At 42.2% G+C, this 19,850-nt stretch overlaps 1 protein-coding gene across 3 annotated transcripts in view; it reads left to right on the top strand.

Annotated features, from left to right (window-relative positions):
* COL14A1 (collagen type XIV alpha 1 chain) overlaps positions 1-19,850 on the top strand; it is a 513,241-nt gene that overhangs the window by 292,143 nt on the left and 201,248 nt on the right. For all 3 annotated transcript variants that reach the window (XM_085605041.1, XM_085605042.1, XM_085605043.1), the window contains 3 exons: positions 1,032-1,174; positions 11,549-11,678; positions 13,688-13,810. In XM_085605041.1, coding sequence (XP_085461167.1) covers positions 1,032-1,174; positions 11,549-11,678; positions 13,688-13,810 — 396 coding nt within the window. The remainder of the gene's footprint in view (positions 1-1,031; positions 1,175-11,548; positions 11,679-13,687; positions 13,811-19,850) is intronic.

Genomic DNA, 19,850 nt, shown 5'->3' with positions numbered 1-19,850 from the left:
GTTACTCAATTTCTTTAATAAATAAAAATACTTTTTTTGCAATCAAAATAATGTATCTCACTTTCTCACGGGAGACCCTAGAAGGTTATTGTAACAAGGCGCTCAAGCATTATTAAGTTAATACACTTTACTGATAGTGTTTAAAAGAATCATCAAATATTTAAAATCATTATTTAAAAAAAATCACCAAAAGTCACTAAGGAGTCCTAGCAAATACTTTTGTTCCAAACCCCATCACTTTATTGTTAGTGTATCTTAATTGCCAAGTTAAGAAATATTTACAAAGAGAAAAATTAAAACATTTTTATAAGCAATGGCGTGATATTTAATCCCAGAAGAGAATAATGTTACATTATTATTGATTTGAATGTTCTCTGTTCTCTTTTGGTTGCAAGGTCCATGCGATGGTCAGATACATATCACAACAGGAAGCCCTACTGTGGGCAACGTTAGAGCCAACCATATGGCATATATCTCTGCTGTTTAGTACATATGTGACATGCTCTGTACATCACATATATCAAGGTACCATAACATAACCTAACATAACAATGGGATCATGAGAAAGGGATTGAACTTACATACTTTAGGGAAGAATCCATGACTTGATTTTGGTGTGTGCCAGGAATCCCTCCAAAGCGAATTTACCATAAACACTAGAGGAGGACCAGGGAGGACTGTCAAGAACTGGCTTTGGAGGGAAGCTGGACTTGGGGAGCAGGGTGAGTAGAACAGGTGATAATCACCCCAGTCTATATAACGAAAATGACAAGTTCTGAAGAACTGTAGTTGTTGAGAAAAGTGAAGGAGACTGTCTGACTTATTTTGAAGGTGTACGTGGGCCTCAAAAGCAGTGGTGGTTACAGATGTGCACAACTAGAGAATATCATTGAAACTGTCACAAAAAGTGAATAATAGCAGGAGGTATTTGGAGATCGTGGCAAGGCCAATACAATATATTTTAAGCATTTGAATTAGAGTCAACATTTTAAACAATTTATATGTAATTTCCTGTATTACATTCTCTCTAGTAATCAGAACAGGAATAAGAAATCTTGTTATTGACGATGAAACAACATCAAGCCTACACTTAAAATGGCAGATTTCCGACTCGAATGTAAAGCAGTTTCGAGTGACCTATGTATCGATTCGGGGTGATCGGGGAGAAGAAGTGGTAAGCAACCGCGTCGATTTTCCTTTCTCTAGAAGATCACTTGCATGCAGAAGTACCTAAATACAATGATATATAACGTAATTGTACTACTTATCTTGCTTTTTAATATTGCAGTGGGGGGCTAACTATTGACTAATGATATTGTTACATTTGCAAAACTGTACCGATGATCATAAAAGTACACTTTTGTAATTGATGACCCATTTAATTTTCGGTACATGCCACAAACGAGGAGATCCTGATCCTCTTTTTGACCTGATTCGTCTGATATTTAGATTTCGAATAAACAGTTAGGCTCTGACACATTCCTAATGAACTGTCCTCTTCCCCAATTTATGAAACTACCTCAAATTTGTGTTGAAATGTGGTGCAGGCTAATGTATGAGTATAGCCCTTAGAACACAAATTCACAAGTGGGAAGAGTTATATATGTCTACTACGATACTTCGTCAAAGTGGTGGTGAAATGCAGTGTGAACAAAAGTGATCAGTATAGCACTGTCAGCAAAAATACACATTATGTATGTCACTGTGTTAACAAACCCCTGACAGCCGTTCTCCTTCCAAAAATTGAATACTTTCTAAAAGCTGTCATGAATTGTAGTACTGGCAAATATGACCGTTTTACAAGCTGGAAAAGATAAGGGCAACTCAATAACCCAATGTGGGCCCGGGAATCTATAGATGCACATGTTGCCGGTATACCTGAGCAGTGCCACAGAAGACAGAACTCAACTTTTTCTGTGATTGAGTCTTTCTTGGTAATTTGGTATTAATGCCTTAAGTGGCTATTCATTTCTTGGTTAATTGTCAGATCACTACAGTTTTTACACCATATTCACCAGCAATGGTGTTCAACCATTGAAACTCTAAGCATTGTTCTGAGGATGGTCTCACATATTACGTATCACAGAGACCCTGTGGTGGCTGGTAGGGACCTGTGGTGGGGCGGGGGAAGGTGAGGGAGGAGTGGGGGAGTTAGGAAAGAGGGAAAAAAACGTACCTGGGGTCGCCTTCGCCAGCCGCCGTCTCTCCTTCAAGCAGGAACCAGAAAGAACACACACGCTCAGAATCCCCTGACCAATCACAACGCTGCCTTACAGCAGTGTTGTGATTGGTCTGAGCGTCGGGGCTCGAACACGGGCTTGGAGGCTGTACATGTTCTCCACCCGGGCTGTATGATATAGCCTGTGGAGAACATGCCCAGTTTGGCCGGCCTGAGACGGCCGGACAAACTGTCATGTGCACTTAAGGTGCAGCCACCTCGACGTCATGCCTCCACGTCAGGGGAGGCCAGCCCCTCCCGGTCCTAACAACCTGGTTGACTGCAGTGCAACTGCAATATTAAAAATATAATGATAATAACGTTTCGTTCTTATAATTTTATTCTTCGTTTGCACTGCCTTAAAGTAGTGGGGCGACGGTCCTCCGCCTTAGTGGATGAGCCGCTCCTTCAGAGACCCAGACATCAACGCATTTTCTCTTCTTGCTTTCTCAGTAACAAGACTGTGTCTGTCATAGTATGCGTGACTTCTTACCAACCGACGTACCATAGGACTGTTTCTCTGCAAGAGTGGATCAACACTGCTGATGCCCTTATGATAGACTTTGTTTTCTCAAACTAATCAGGGTCACATCATTGTTATATGATGGAATATCTACAACCCTTATTTCTACACATTGACTGTTCTGCTGTCATTTATTTTGAATGGTTTCATTTATTGGGATAGTAAAAAGTTTCTTTTTTGCACGCCTGTTTGAAGGAATCTTTCTTCCTCTACCCTTTGTTGGTACTAATCATTGAATGTACTTTTAATTCTCTGTTTATTTCATTAGGGTACTCGTTGGTTTTTCAACTAACATATTGCATGAGCCCCTTGTTAACACCTTATTATTGTTGGATTGATGTTGACAAGCTAGCAGTTTCATGTCATGCCCTTATTGATAAACTAGTACACCGTCTAAGCTATAAAGCATGGCACTTCCTCAAAGGGAATTTGAAGAACTGTGACTAATGTAGAGCTTGCAACCCAAATCCACAAGCAGGCAGCGCTATGCTACACTGGTGAAGAACTGACAGCAAACCTCCTCCTCTACAAACCGTGACACAACCCAAACTGGTGATGAAATACAGTGAGAACAAATGCTACCCCCATATTACTTGAAGCACAAGCTTTGTTAAGCTTGTTACACTCCTAGTACATGCCAGCTTACATCCTCCTCCACAAACTGGATACCTCCTCATCGAAAGCTGAAATTGAATGCACACAAATTGTGATCAATTCTGAGCACGTGCTGCAAAAGATACAGAAGCAGGCACTGTAATGTCATATTCTTAACAACCCACCAAACCCCAACCCTTTCCACTAACTTCAAAGCTCCCCAAGCAGGAGTAAAATAAAAAGTGTGCCAATTCAGAACAGAACAGTAATGTTGCACAAGTTCAGAAGGGTGTGGTGTTATGTCATACTTACCGTCACGCTAAAAGGCACCCAACCCCCCAAACGCCAGTGTCACCCAAAGTGATGATGAAATTAAATGTATAGAAAAGGAGATCAATAACTGAGAAATTCACAGACACAATCAATTAAACTTGTTCTAAATTATGTTAAAAAACATGCTCAAAAATACCCAACAACATCCTTCCACTCCTGTTTTGTATAGATTTTTGTTATTAACCCCAGTATTTTTGCAAACAATAATTAGGACACAATTATTTTTGTAAACGACATGTAGCACATGATATTCTGGTACCATACCTACTCTACTCAAGCTTCTCTAAAATCACTGAGAAGTTATAAATGATTTGGTAGTCTAGCAGTAGCGGCTGTTACCGGACGGGGTGGTGAGATGGGGGTGTTAATTAACAAACAAAAACACTTACCTTGGAACAGCCGGCCGTAGAAAATCAGATAGTGTGAATGCCATGGTACAAACTACTTGAAGGTCTGTTAGGTGAATTGGGAAGAAAGGAAATTAGGATAGTTGGTGGTTCCTACAGAAATGTTCGCCCTGGTCTTATAATTGCAAAAGTGAAACTATCAATCCATACAACCATAGAGGTGTTAGCTTAAAACCAGGACTGTCTGAAAGCCACTCTCATTACACGGCCACTTAAAAAGTATTGCTTTTCCACAAGAAAGCCACAGCCACGGCCCACTACCCAGAAAAGTAACATGATTTTTGGGAGCGGAAGGCCGAGGTCTTACCAGCTGAGGATATTTATTGTGTTTAAGACCTCTCCTCCAGGATAACAAGAAGCCATAAGGACATACATAGATAGTAGAACATTAGTGGCAATGACTTCTTGATATAATGGTAAAACCAATAAATGGGTTAGGTGTGGAATTCGAGATTATCACATAGATTGAGGTGAGGAGTGTGAGCAGGGCTGGTTGTGAGAGGTATTAGTAAGAGTAACAGGACTGGGGTTTCCCAATGGTAGTCAAACTACTGTCCGTCTGTTTGAATCCACTAACAAGCAGTGCGACTACTACCTGTGCCCAAACACTTTTTTCACTTCGACTGAGTATTTCTGTAACAAAAACACAATGTGGGAGTTTTTCATTCCTGATCTGAAGCAAAGTCTATGAACACAGACCCTTGTGTTCAGAGAAACATGCTCAATTTAATTGTCTCCCTGCTTACAACACACCTTTGTAGGAAGAAAAGCAGTGTTGTTATGACAGTTCTCTCTTTGTCATCCAACCAGTACAGGTTCAAAAGGGAAGCTTCCCCCAATGACAGAGGTGGGCTGGGAATGATGAAGAGGGGGGTGTGCTGTGGGATCTTCACCGCTCATGAGGAGTGGGTGTGATATGAAGGCTAATTTACAACTAATTCTCCTAAGGAAAGGTCTGACTTCAAAGTCCTAAAATCCGCTCTTGGATATATAGCCTGAGGGCAGCCTGGAAATGGCAGTAAGGAATACAATGCACTATTAATCTCTTTTAACTGCTAAAGATAATGGGGTCGATTCACAAAAATATTTATGAGTACAGAAAATTGTTCTACTGGAGTACTTTTTTATGTGGTATTGCATGTCTTTGTGAATTGACTCTAAATGTCCAACTCCCTATTCATTAATAAAAGTGTAAAAAGGCCACTGTCAATTCTACTTGTACTATTTGTATCTCAGTATTCCCATTTTATTCCAATTGCGTTTCCTCTCTAGATGTGTTGGGCCCAATTCCCTAAAGCATGCAAGAACACATACAAGAGTACCACAGTTGCGCTACTTTATGTACTTGAAAGTGCTGCTGATGCTCGGTCTTGTGCCCACAGGTTGTGTCCATAGTTACAGGTCCAGCTTTATATGCCTCTGTTCTGAACAAAAGAGGAAGAGACATAGAATTCTACGGTGATCCACGCCTTACAGCCTGCCCACTTCCTGCAGGGCCTTTACTCAAAATAACCTCTATGGACTCCATTTTTAGTACCATTACTTCTTTCCTCATTTTTCTGCCCCATGCCTTTTGAATGTACTTGTTTTTTTCTTTTTTTCTTTACAGAGTCTTATATAGTTCGAACTTGACCCGAATCGGGTATCAATGCACTTTACATAGCACCAGTTGCATTACATGAGGACACTTGTTGCTTTTGTTTTAAACTTTAGCCACATCAACATGTTTTCTTATATTGAATTTTATAAATATTTTATTCAGAGCTTACAATTGAAGAACATGTACAAAAAACATTAGAAATAAATCAAAAGAGGGTCTGGTGCAGTAGTTCCTATGCAGAGGAAAATGGTAAGATGAAGGAGTGCGATCATTATAGATGATGAAGGCCCACACTCTGTATGAGGTGTAACCCTGTCGACAAGCTGAGACGCGCTGTCTGATTTGACCTGCGCTGTATGGCATTATAGGGAATAATGAGGAATAATAGGAGGTAGTATGTCAGAATATCATTACCAAAATATTTCGCTTGACATAAATATTGTGTCCTAAATATCGTTTTACAAAAACATCGCCCCATATTGTGTCAATTTTCAGGTTGGACAATTCTAATGAGTTTTGCCTATTTAATCCCCTTCTATTTTTTGCTTTTGACTAACCAGCTTTTGGACTGTTGCTGTGAGTATCACCAATGGAGTTTCACTCAGAGTAACTTCGGTGGAAATGAAATGAGAGAGCTAACCACCAGTGTCTGCCTTTTAAGATAAGGCTGCTGCTGCACAGCTAGGGTAAGGTTACACATGAACACGTGGACACACACATGTGTGCACATGTGCAGGCAATGTGTGAGACTACCATCATGTGCAGCCTGGTATCTGCACACAGGTTCTGTTGCAGAAGGGACCCTTCAAGGATTGATTCTGACCTGGGGTAGATGGTATCAGGTGAGTGGGTTTTCATTATGTAGGCCTGTAGTGCTTCCTGAAGGTCTGTGGTGGTTAACTGAATTACTCATTACAGGTGAAAGAAGCACAAGACTAAAGTTTTGCCCCACTTAAGCCTACCAGGTCCAGTGAGCTCTCAATCTTAGGGTAAACAAGCCTCCCAAATGTAGATCCACAGCCACTTTCCTCTTATTTACACTCATTGTGGCACTTTAAGAATTGTCATACTTCTCTGGCTCACCCGTAATCAGATTCCAGGCCTTTGCTCCCAATATTGGGCTAAGTTAATTACTCTGCTGGCCAACAGGAAGATCAAAAGCCTCCCCTCCCATTATAGCCATTACCAGTGCTTCACCCTGTCCTGGGAAAGGAAGGAGTAGGGAGGAAATCTGCATCTGTTAATTAATAGTTCATCGTGTACCTGGACTGGCAGAGCCCAAACCCCCACAAACGAAGGCATGTCAGGTCTCTGGAGCCAAAACAAAGAGGCGTTCTCCCCTTTGAAGTTTTGGTGGGATGGGATCAGGCAGCTGTGTCAGTTGAGGGTGGCGATGAGACTCTCAGGAAAGGTCTTTTCATAGACCATTTGAAGTCGGCATTTTTAATTTGTTGCAGAATGCTGTGCATGACGGTTGGAAGAGAAGGTCAGTGATGATGTGTCAACCTAGGATTGGCCAGGGATGCATGGCATCTAGAACTTTCTGGAAAGCTGGAAGGAGAAACCACTGCATGTCGCTACAAGGATGGAATTTTGGAACTTTGACTTAAGCTGCCACCCAAGACTAGAATGGGTTTCTCCAGGCCCAGTGGCACTGGCTCCCTCATGGCCCCTGAAGAATGGTTGAGGTCCTGGTGGGGGGTAGGGGAGCTTGTGGAGAGGCTGTGGAAGATGTCCCCCGAGAAGGAGAGAGCACCAGGAGCGTAGGCAGTAGACAGTATGTCACAGGCAGTCGGAAAACTCAGGCTCCCAACAAAAGGTCCCTTATAGAGCCCAAGAGGCCTGAAAGAAAATTTGTTCCTTGTGGTGAGGAGTGAAACAAGCCTAAAATCACCACAATCAGATATCATCATTTAAAGCTAAGTCCCCTGAGGGAAGAGCACTCTGATGCAACCTTTATTGTCTAAAATCCCATTTAGACAATAAAGTGGGAGACCCTTTCCTCCCAAGATAGAAGAAGGACCACAACAAGGAGAGTGGTGCCACCTCTCACAGAGCTGACTAGAGGCACAGGGGCCTTGGGGTTCCCCACGTCATGCCCAAACATAGACAGAGACATGTGAATGCCCTGGGTATTGAAAAGTCTCCAGCAGCGGAAAACTGCTGCTATAATGCTAATGCGCAATGGAGCACCCCAGAAGTCCTTGCAAGGGCTTTCAAACTTGTATAGGTGCCTCGTGGTCCCACAAGAGTGCCCAGGGGCATCACCAAAGTTGTTTTAAAATGTTTGAGGATCTGCAGGAAGTGCAGCATCCTCCGGAAAAGTACATGGAACTAACCCTAAGTCCCTATTTGGGGTTTCTAAGCTCTTCTGCAGCTGGTTTTTGCACCTAAGTTCTGGAGTGCAGTTATACCTGTTGGCTGGTCCTAAAGCTATAGTTGCATCATAGTAAAAGTAAAAGAAATACTTTGGTATACATGTTAATCAATACAATACTTTATTGACAATGTAAATGGTTGACAATGCAAGCCTTTCGTTGAAATGAACATTACTAACTGGTGGTACTGTCCCCATTGATGTGATGACACCCTGACAAATCCAGTCGGCATTTCTTACTAATAATGACTCCCCCTTAAATTATAATATTGCATCTAGTATAGGGGTATTCTGGTTACAAGGTTTAGGACCCACTAGATGTGTAACTAGTTCGAGTATGTCACCTGTGTCACCAAATGTATTTCCATCTGCCTGATTTTATATATTTGTACTTAATGTACAGGATTTACTAGTGAGCATGTAATAAAAGTACTTTCCCTTTTAAAAGAAAAGACACTGTCTGGATAATGATTTATTGTGTATTGTTTGTTGTGTACCAGTGAGCTGGGGATTGGTAGCCCACACCACCTCCCCTGAGTAGGCCATGGACTGCTCTGCTTCGCTACCCTGAGAGAGTCAAGTCCTACAATGAGGTACTCGGTTCCCAGTAAAAAGACAAATACGGACTTATTACTTGTGAACGACTCACATCCTTTGCAATTATTAACCAAATTTCTTAAAGATATATTTTTGTAAATGATATTTAGGACACAGAATTTCAGTCTGATTACATTTTGGCTATGATAGTGTAGTGCCATAGCTAACAGACAGTTGTGCTTGAGTGATGCTTCTGCAGTAGAAGTGTAAGCCCTTTATACACATAAAGGACAAAGCAAATGTATAGTTTTTGTCACTGTAGCAAACTAACGTTGTAAGAAACGCCTCTCTAATGACAGCACCCTGGTGCCATTGATGTATTTTGCATTTCTGTTCACTTTATGATACATAAAAGAACTAATATGATGGAAGAATACAGTGACATACCTGTTTTCAGGTGAAAATACACATTTCACAGTTTCTGTAGGTGCAAAGTCTTAATGCTAATTTGGAAAACATGGTTGGCCACAATATGTGCGCAATTACAAAAAGATAATACAATGTTACATCCAACACTTTTACGTTTTATGGAAATATGGCATGCACTGATATTTTGGGGTAAAATGGGTATTTTCAAATGCCTATTACAGGATCATCTTAGTGCCTAGCAACAAATATGCCCCTGAATGTATTTTTCTGCTCTCCATTTCCTCCATGATACATTCAGTCTCCTTAGTGATGTATCTACCAATGTTTGCTTTATTCTGACTGTGTTTCTCCACACTATTCCTCTTATGGTAGACAGTTTGGCTATTTCCATATCTGCGATACCTGCCATCCTAGCACTGCGCTGAGGTTTAATGGTTTAGAAATAGGATTTGTGATTAAAAGGAGGGGTAAGTGAGATTGATTACTTTTTTCCTTGAGCAACAAAAGTAATTCTTGCACGAATTATGGGTTGTGTACACATATTACTTGCTGGACGTCGTGTGTGTGAATATCGCTCATGCGGTATCACCTCGTCTCATGAGATAACAGCTCTAGAGAATTGTCCGAATAATTTCTAGAGTCATGCTAACACCCTACACAACTCTAGTGTTACAGATCCCGCGATACATTTCATGTTCAAACTAAGTCTCACACAAAAGCAAATTACACGATCACCATAAGAAGGAAATAAAATCGAAATTGCGCGTGATATGCATAGCCTAATAATCGAGGTGTTAGTAAGACTAATTTTGTTCAATAAAAACTGCGCATAGGCTTCATTAAAGCCATACATAATGTGCTCTGTCTAACTCCGAAATGTCTCAGATCTATATAGACTAGGGCTAATTCTTCAAGGTGACTGCAAGCATCTGCCTTATGGCATTATTAAAATCCATAGGTGGGCATCTTGTTGCTAAGGGAGGTGGACTGCCATGCAAACAAATATTTCTCCTGGTGGTCCGAAAATCCTTGTATCAGAGAAGGACAAGAACTTTGCACAATATTCCCAAAGGAGTGGTAGCAGTGCTTCATCAGTCTCCCTTGTTCTGCTGTTTATACCTTGCCCTACACACCATGCATTTTCCAAAGGAAAGCCAAAGTAGGGCTCGCCCACCCCTGCTAAGACTTACCAAACCTTTACTTAGCTGACAAAACCACACACTGCCCTCATATCATTTAGGTAGATTTAGTTTTGAAATCGTTATCTGGACAAAGAAGTAGAGATCAGCCTCCAAAACAAATTTGAGGAGCTGTTCATCAGTGGGATTAGTCAATAACACTGTTGCTTTGACCGCAGGATCTTCTCATAAATCCGCACTATTGCTCTCTCCTGCCAAAGCGTGGGAGTCAGTCTTGTTTTGCTGTTGCATTCATGACACAATATAGCTCTGGGATCAGAATATTCAATGATTGTCTCTCTGTTAATATACAGCCCAGTCCTGGACTTGTTTTCCACATAGCTCTGTAACATTTTGTACCTGTTCCTTGTGCACTCAGCATAGGTCAGGACTACAGAAGCAGCTTGCTCCCTATTTTTTAATACCAAACACTGGGTCATTGCACTGCCCAGCTCCAGAAGTAGAGCTGCCTCATTTGCTATTAGTATTATAGACATGAGGGGATCCTGGAATTGTTATATCCAATGGAGGAGGAAACGAGGATGTCACAAAAACTGTGTAGCAAGCGCCCAATGCTTGGGAGTGGAAGTTGAGGCTGTAGTTCTCTCATAAATGTATGTCAGGACTGTCCTGGCATACAAACAGCTGTGCTCAAAGAGTGTGCACTAGTACACCACAGTCAACACACTATTTGTGAGAGTCCAATCACTTCGTGCAATAGGAGAAAGCGAGGTAAAGGAGAGTGAGAGTAAGAAAGAGAGCAGAGATAGAAGAGAAGGAGAGAGAAAACCTGGAAGGAAGGGAAAGAAGAAGCGATAGAGGGAGGAAAAACATTGTTTAAAGGAGAGTGAATTAATAGCCAGGAGATAATGACGAGAAGTGAGAGATGAAAGGTCAATAATACAAACAGTCCCTGACACAAAGAAGTACATAAGACATATTCAGGAGGGAAGCCAAAGCATACAGATTGTTTTGAAGATAAAAGGAGTAATTGTGTAATTGGCATATTAGAATAAGGTCTAAGAGTAGCGAAAGTAATAAGAAAGAAACGTAATGTGCATAACTGAGATGGCTCACATAGCAAGAAAGGACAAGAGGCGATAACCTCAGCAACAACAGCATAGGTAGTGAAGTCCATGGGGAGACCTCACCAACTTTCATCTCAGACTAATCCATCAGGAATGATTGAGACTTTCCTGTCCCTATACAATGTCACACGCAGATAGTCGAAAAATTGGGGCCAAATTCAAACTTCGTTTAATTTTGTCCAAATGCATGTTTGAAGTTCGTGGTCTTACACAGTTGAGTACAAATGTCAGTTGACAATTGTTTTAATTTTTCTGACTACCTAGGCCATAGTTCCTGGAAGACAAAACAATCTTATCCTTCAGCCTCTGCTCTCAGATATGGAGTACAAAATCACAGTCACGCCAATCTATACTAGCGGAGAAGGAGTCACTATTTCTACCACTGGCAGAACCTGTAAGTAAGCAGTAAGCATGTAGGTATGTTATGTCATGTTTTGTCCTGTGATGCTGTGTTATGTTAAGATATGTGATGTTATGTTACAGAGTTTCTCTTTGGGATATTGAGACTCATGACCTTTAGCCCAAGCCCATACCTGTGCGGTGTGTGTTTCTGTTCCTACCATCTGTCGCTTCATTGATGGTCTTATGTATATAAAGATTCACCCACCATTGCTGGTATCTTTGGCTTAGAAGCAACACTAGCAGGAAGAAATAGGTGTATTGCACCCTGGGAGAAATAAAGTAGCTTCTAAAATAGCCTATTTCTAACCCTTCTTTGAAAGTTAGTGGCTTTCAAACCAATTCCAAAAGGCATGTTTACCATCCGAGAAAACTGGGACACCACCGTGGTGCTGGGAATCGGGGGACATACGTTTTTCTAGTGCATAGAACACAACACATGTCTAAAGTTGTGTGTCTGTTCAAGTTGCTCAACAGTAAATGAGTGGTCCTATGGGCTGTTCATCCAGATTAAATCCCAAGGTTCTTTTTCTGATTATCAGGAGGTGAGAGGACTCTTTTTTCATTTACCTTATTCGAGAGTTCACCAGATATGGACTACCTCGACCACCATGATGTCCTCCTTTGACCTTCATCCAATCGTAGCTCATCTGGTGTCCAAGAGCAGGCATACACCAGAAACAATGTTAGCTGCTGAGCAGCAAACGATGATGGTTATTCATATGAAACCTTTCTGTCTAATAGCTTCACTCAGTCCCCTATCTGCAAGGTAATTTAAAATAGAACGTGACTTTAGTCTATTACAGAGGGTTATAAATAAATTTACCTCTGGTTGTTTCAAACTGTAACAAGTACAGTTCAGTATTAAGGAAACACTATAAGGATACTCATTACTATGCTCTTCCATAACTAGTTATAATACAATGCCACAATTTTGGGACTGTGGCACTTAGTATCCTTGGTATCTCCAGTACACACTTAATTTTGAATGTCCCACCTTCATGAGCGGAGATTACTTTCACATTGTTTAAGAGTGCGAGGGTGCATGCGTTCTGTCAAGCGTAGGTTTCGTAGTGGTAGGCGGACCTTCCAGTACAAAAACTAAGCTTTAATTCTGTGTCATAATACTTTTCCCAAGCAAAGTGTTAGTTCATCTGGGCCTCAGAAATTTGTGGTGAGGAATGTAGCTGGGCAAAAAAAGAGTTGATCATGTGATTTCAGCTAAGAGACAGCTCCATTGGTTTCAAGTCAAACAGAGGATCCAGATCAAGGTCCGGTGCCTTATGCAGAGGATTTCTCTATAAGCTGGAGAAATAGCGTCTTAAAGACAAATGTTTAAAATACGCTTTGACTTGTCGCTTATGGTCCTGATCCCTTCCATTGTTACATGTTCCATGCTTTAAACCTGCTGTTGGACGCTCATTGAGATGTCTAAGGCCCAAACTTTGTAACGATTTTCCTCTTGACCTTGAGGCATGATGAAACCACCTTATTTTAGGAAAGTACTTAAAAGTATACTTTCTGCAGGAGTAATGTCTCACCGGAATATGTGGGTGATCACTCACTGCTCTATTCCCCCACAGCGCTCCCCAGCCTCTTCTTTTGCTGAAGGAAGCTCAACCAGCCAACGAAAAGGAGAAGATGTATTTATATGTTTCAGTGCTTTTCTTTGGCTGATTGGGCTTGTCTTCAGCAGTGCAAGGGGAGGAGCCGGAACAACCGACTGTGAACAAACAGTTCTTAATAGGATGTGGAGGGAGCACTGCAGGAGAACATAACCTTTTTTCACCTAGCCATTCAGGAGAGACGCTCCTTATGATCCTACGCCCTAGGAGCCGGCAGACACAGAATCCTCCCTTTGTAGGCCTATAACATTAAATATAGCCAGCAAAGGGAGAATACCGATTGGTTGGCCAGCTCCAAACAATCCAATATGGGGGCTAATTGTGACTATTATGGGACTGGTGTGTCAGATAACACATTAAACTGTTTGCTTTCTTTTAGTGCCGCTGTTAGCTCCTAGAAACCTGAAGATCACTGATGAATGGTACAATAGACTGCGGATTACCTGGGATGCACCTAAATCCCCTACCATGGGCTACAGGATTGTTTATAAGCCCATTAGCGGTGAGTGGGCATTTTGTATTCTACTTGATTAGGTTCTAATTTTTAGCTTGTATATTAATCCATGTAATTCCGAAGAGCTTGAAAATTAAGTGTACTTTTTTTGACTGAAATATTCATCTTAATTAGCCTCAATGAAAAACATATTTTGAGCCAATATGAATGCGTAGACTTGGTCAATACAATTAAATGTTGCTTCAGTAACACACAATTACATATGCCAATGTGCAATAAGTTTATAGGGATGAAACAATAAACCATAAGTTAGGTGAGGACCTACAGGTCAGCTGAGCCCACCTTCCATATTATGAGATCTCTGCTGGCCTGGTAGGGATGTCTCTGCCTTAAGTGCATCTGCTGAAGTGGTGGATGACATTAGGCAGAGCTGAATGCAGAGTGGCTACCTTGTTGGAGCATCCCGCTCTGCATTATTTTTTGTTGTGCAGAAGGAAGCCTCAAAACTGCATATATTATTGTGCAGAACAAAAATGCACCAGGGGTGTCAGGAATATTTACCTATTTCCTGCATTACGGCCATGCCGCATATGGCAGTCCAGGGTAGAAATAATGAGTGGAGGAGGCCCCGTATTAAATAGGGTGGGGCTACCACCCCTGCAGCCTATAGGCCAGGTGGAAGACACACTGCCAAGTCAAAGGATTCTGACTGCGGAGCCAGCTGAATATCCTCCATTGGAAACATGCGGCTTCAACAATATCTAAATATGGGCAGACAGGGAATTCTAGTGGACCAAGAGCACATCTGATTTACAGAGGTACAAGGAGGGATTCTCTCTCTGCCACACTTGAATGAGGCCTTTTTGAGTTAGATGCTGGTGACAATCCTCCTGTTTCTGGAGTGGTAACATTGAAGGATAAGCCAATGGTTGGATTTTGATCTGTAGTGGAGGAAATTCTATCAGATAAGTCTCCTCCAAATTTTGCATTTCCTCCTGGAATGTTATTACCTTTTGTTACTACCCAACTCTACTTGCTAAACAGAACTAAGTTGGGCTGGGCTTGATATTCGGCATAAAAGTGAATACTGAAAATGTTTGTCATCCTCTATAAGAGGACGTAAATGGAATTTCCATGCAATATTTACTGTCTGGACACATTCATACACTAATAGGCGTGAGGATGTTCAGTCATATGTGTCCTAATTGTTAGGTTTCCAAATGTTTATTAATTGACACAGTGCGTGCATTGAGACTTTAGTTTGTTGCCTCCTGCTCGTACTATTTCACTGCAATACAGCTGTGCATTGACACATATATTTGTGCAGCCCAATAGCATTCTTATAAGGAAGCAGATTGATGGGCATCCAAAGCTATAGGGTGGGGGTGTTCCAAACCTGTAGAAAAACATTTCTTGCTTTAGACCTTCATGGATTTTTGCCACTTTTGAAGTGTTTTAAATTTTTATAGAACATGGGAATGTCAGAGCTGCATTGAATACAATAAAATGTCTCAGGGTTAATAAAAACTGGTATAAGCTTTCTGCTCCAACCTCCCAATGTTGGTCTACCTGCTTCTCCCTTGTTAATTTAGAACATTCTACCCCCAGAGGGTGAAATGTTCTAATAGCTTTTTAACCTAATGCCTAAGGTGATAATGGTTGTTAAAGACCCTTGCCATCGCCATAGTCCCTCACTTGTAACCTGGGCCTATATCTCGTCCTTTAATAACATTATTGTCTTCGACACTGGGCTATAGTTGCATAAATATATACCACATATATTTTTCATATTTATATTTCGACCTTTTCATTTCTGTCAATAATTAATAAAATGAGTCCATCTTGTCTATTGCGCACAAGTGTCTCAAGTAAAGCTTAGGCACAGGACACTCTGCAACATATCCTGGAGTTACCCGCTAGTACTGGAGATCTCCTACACCCAATTGTGATGCAGAGAGTATGGCAGTCACCATAAGAGAACTCTCCATAGCAACCCATGGTCGGTATGTCAGAACCTTCAAGTTTAGTCCTGCCCACCTTCTGCATTGGGCAGGATGGCTAGGCCAGCTGCAAAACTACTTACTCAGTTTCTCAACGTCTCTTTGTCTGAAGGCTGTGCTCTCTTGGCATGGAAACGGGCCTTAGTCACACTTCTTCTCAAGAAATCTAGTCTTGATCCTCTAACGTGGTCAAACTACAGGCCCATTTCACTTCTACTTGTCCTAGCCAAGGAGTTAGAAAAACACGTCATTCATCAACTGACTTCATACATCGAGATGAGCGGGTTATTGCACTCCTCCCAATCAGGCTTGAGGGCTTCTTACAGCACTGAATCTGCCGTCCTTGGTGTCTTGGAATATCTTAAAGGTCAATCAGACGCAGGCTGTACAGCGGCACTAATACTGTTGGATCTTAGTGCCGCATTTGATACAGTAAACCATGTCACCTTGTTGCCTAGACTGGAAGAAATGGGGATTCAAGACGCAGCCCTGGTGTGGTTGAGGTTTTTCTTGTATAAGCGTACCTTCCAGGTGCACTCCCATCAATACAAGTCTAAACCACATATTTTAGCCTCTGGGGTACCACAGGGTTCTACCCTTAGCCCACTTCTTTTCAACTTTTATGTAAGGTCTCTGGCTGAGATTGTGGAATCCCATGGGTTCACACTTTTCTCATATACTGATGACACCCAAAGTGTGGTACCCTTATCCACGAAGGATAACCGCACTGCAGAGGCCCTTGACATTTGTCTTGCCCAAGTTTCTGCATGGATGAACACTAACTCGCTGAAACTTAGGAGGGGCAAGGCGGAGGTCCTGTTAGTTGGAACAGAGAGTCTTACAGAAGGGCTTGGGGTTTGTACCCACTCCCAAGATTGATGCTTTCAAACAGCAATGTGAGGTCCAACAATTCTTTCGGAAGATTAGATTGAAAGCCTTTTTCACCAACACTGAGGCTCCTGAACGGACAGATAGTGGCTTACACAATGCTTCCACTTTTACCCCTAGTACCAATATGGTTCCACCTGAGGTCATCACTTTTGAACAGGCTGTTCTTAAGGATCTAGCGAAAATCACCAATTCTAGACATTTTAACAACATGTCTAAGGCTGAAATAGAGACAGTCTCCAACTTGTCCAATGACACCTCCATCACCATTAAACAGGCAGACAAAGGGGGAGCCACAGTAATAATGGATACAGTGGACTACGAATTAGAATGTAGACGACAATTGAGTGACCAAACTTATTACACCCCCGTTCCTACTGACCCAACCCTACGTCTCCTGAGTACTATCACAGCCTTGGTCTTCTCGGCCGAGAGCCAAGGCTGGATCAGTAAGAAAGAAGCCAATTTTCTGATTAAAAAGAACCCACGCACCCCCTACTTTTACATCCTCCCGAAGATCCATAAAGGCACATTGTATCAGGCATTGGCTCAGTGTTGGAACCCCTGTCACAATTTTGTGATTTCTTTTTCCAACCGCTTGTACACAAGACAAATTCATACATACAAGACACCTCAGATCTTTTGAGACTTCTATCTTCTCTACCCCCCACAGATGAAATCACCTTACTGTTGAGTCTAGATGTGCAGGCCCTCTATACCAACATACCCCAGAGAGCCACACTCGAAGTGGTGGAGAACATCCTTCAACTTGAACCTTGGCAACACAACACGCCGATAAGCTTCATCATGGACTGTGCTACCTTAGCCATGACAGAGAATTTCTTTGAATTCAAAGGACAGATTTACAGACAGACCCAAGGCACTTGTATGGGTAGCACCTTTGCGCCCAGTCTGGCCTGTCTGTATATGTCCGATTTCGAGTCTCGCTACATCTTTACCCAAACCAACCCCTTTCACACCGATGTTTACCTCTGGAAGAGGTTCATCGACGACATTTTGATACTGTGGAAAGGAGACATGTCAACTTGTCTAGAATTTTGCCAATGGGTCAATACTTTGGACCCACACCTTAAATTCACACACGCAGTGTCAGACGGGAGCATCCCTTTCCTAGACCTGAACATCAATCTCCACGAAGGTACACTCTCTACTTCACTATATAAAAAACCAACGGACCGTAACAGTTTGTTACTGTACTCCAGCCACCACCCGCGAAGTTTGAGAGATAACCTTCCCGTGGGGCAGTTCTTGAGGATAAGACGCAACTGCAGCAATCTAAATGACTACAAGACTGAAGCTGAAAGACTAACTAGGAATCTGAAAGCGCGTGAATACCCAGCGAAACAGATTGCCCAAGCCAACAAAAGGGCTCGCAATAACCCTAGAGAGGCCCTGCTAGAACCGAGAACTAAGAACCAAACAGAGAACATCACGTGTGTCACCTCGTTCACCCCGGTATCTAACCAGATCACCAGGGTAATCAAAAAACACTGGAAGATACTTAACACGGGCTCATTGTCCTTAGAAACACCGAGGTTCTCCTTCAAACGCACCAGGAACTTGAGGGACCTTATAATACACACTCGCCCATGAACACAGAGCCAGATAACACAAAGAACACTATGGGAGCTGCCCCCTGTGACCGGGCATTACCCGTGTGGCTCCTGCTCTGTATGTCACCTCACTGGCATACACAAGACAGTTGATATCAACGATAATTTCAAGTGGGAAATGCGACGCCACACTAATTGCAATACTACCAACTGTGTCTATATGATCACATGCCCATGCACACTCAGATACATAGGCATGACAACACGCACTGCTAAGACACGCATCATAGAACATCGCAGCAATTTCCGCTGCAAAAGAACGAACACTAAAATGAGCACCCACTTTCTAGAGAAAGGACACCCCCCCGACTCCTTTAGTTGGCTTATTCTGGAAACATTTCCAAACATAACCAAAGAAGCCTTACTGATCAAAGAACAAAGGTGGGTGTATAAAATTGGCACAGATACCACAGGACTCAATGATGCCATCCCATGGTGTTCCTTAAAGCCCCCTTGAAAGTTAGGATACACCAAGTTTCTGAGCCACCATTCCTGCCTCCTAACATATAGAGGTAGCTCAGCCACTGTACTGGATTATACCTTCCTCTAGGCCACACAGACCACCTTAAAAACATAGTTAAAACATAGCTTAGACTATGCTCTGAAATCACCACCTTGATTCCCGATTGGCTTAATTGTATAGCGATTTGCACACTCATACTAATAAGCCTTAACATTCTGGCAGAATATGGAGACAATAACCTACTCATTCGATGTACACGTGATTTATATATAAAATTTTAAGACCCGGTCACCATGGTTGATTTAATTTTGCATATATTTTTTGTAGTACGTTAATCCACTTTACGGACTAGATCGGGTAACCTCCAAGAAAACCTAGTACTTTTTTAAATAATCTCTAGTACGACTCAGGTTACCTCAGAATAGACGAAACTTTTTAAACAGGAACCATACACATCACTTGTTTCCTTGCAAAACACCCAACATGGCGGCCAACTTTAGCCGTTTTCATGATTGAATTTCACACTCTAGATCCACCTGGACTGCGACGCCTAGTCGGTTTTAAACACTCACGAGATCGTAGAACCTCACCCCCCAGTCCTGGTAGGGCGGGGTAGGTCTACGAGCGACACGGACTCGGCGTGTCAGTAAGTAAAAAACCCTTTTGCCTTTACTGATTACATATCGTATGCTCGACACTCTGCATACTAACACCCACATGGCTAATGCACACTTAGTTTTTCGCCTGACATACCACTCCTTTACCCGTAGTACATCCTACGAGATGGCCAACTCTAACCACGTCCTCGAATGGACATTACTTCCTAGACCTGCATGGACCGAGACGCTTAGTCACCTTAAACACTCACGAGATCGTAGAACCCCACCGCAAAGTGCCTGACAGCGCGGGGTAGTTCCACGAGTGACACGTCTCCGGCGTGCCAGTAAGGTAAATAAACCCTCGTATTTTTACCGGTTCAATATTTACCGCAAACTCCACGATGCATATTAAGAACTACATGGCCAATTTACGCCTAGGCACTAGTTCCTCGTCCTCATGTGGCTTGAGACCGGCCCACACATACGGGAACTAACAGAGCAACA

Source organism: Triturus cristatus, chromosome 5_1 (assembly GCF_964204655.1).
Source record: "Triturus cristatus chromosome 5_1, aTriCri1.1, whole genome shotgun sequence".
Taxonomy (NCBI): domain Eukaryota; kingdom Metazoa; phylum Chordata; class Amphibia; order Caudata; family Salamandridae; genus Triturus; species Triturus cristatus.
This window is presented reverse-complemented; position numbering and strand designations above follow the sequence as displayed.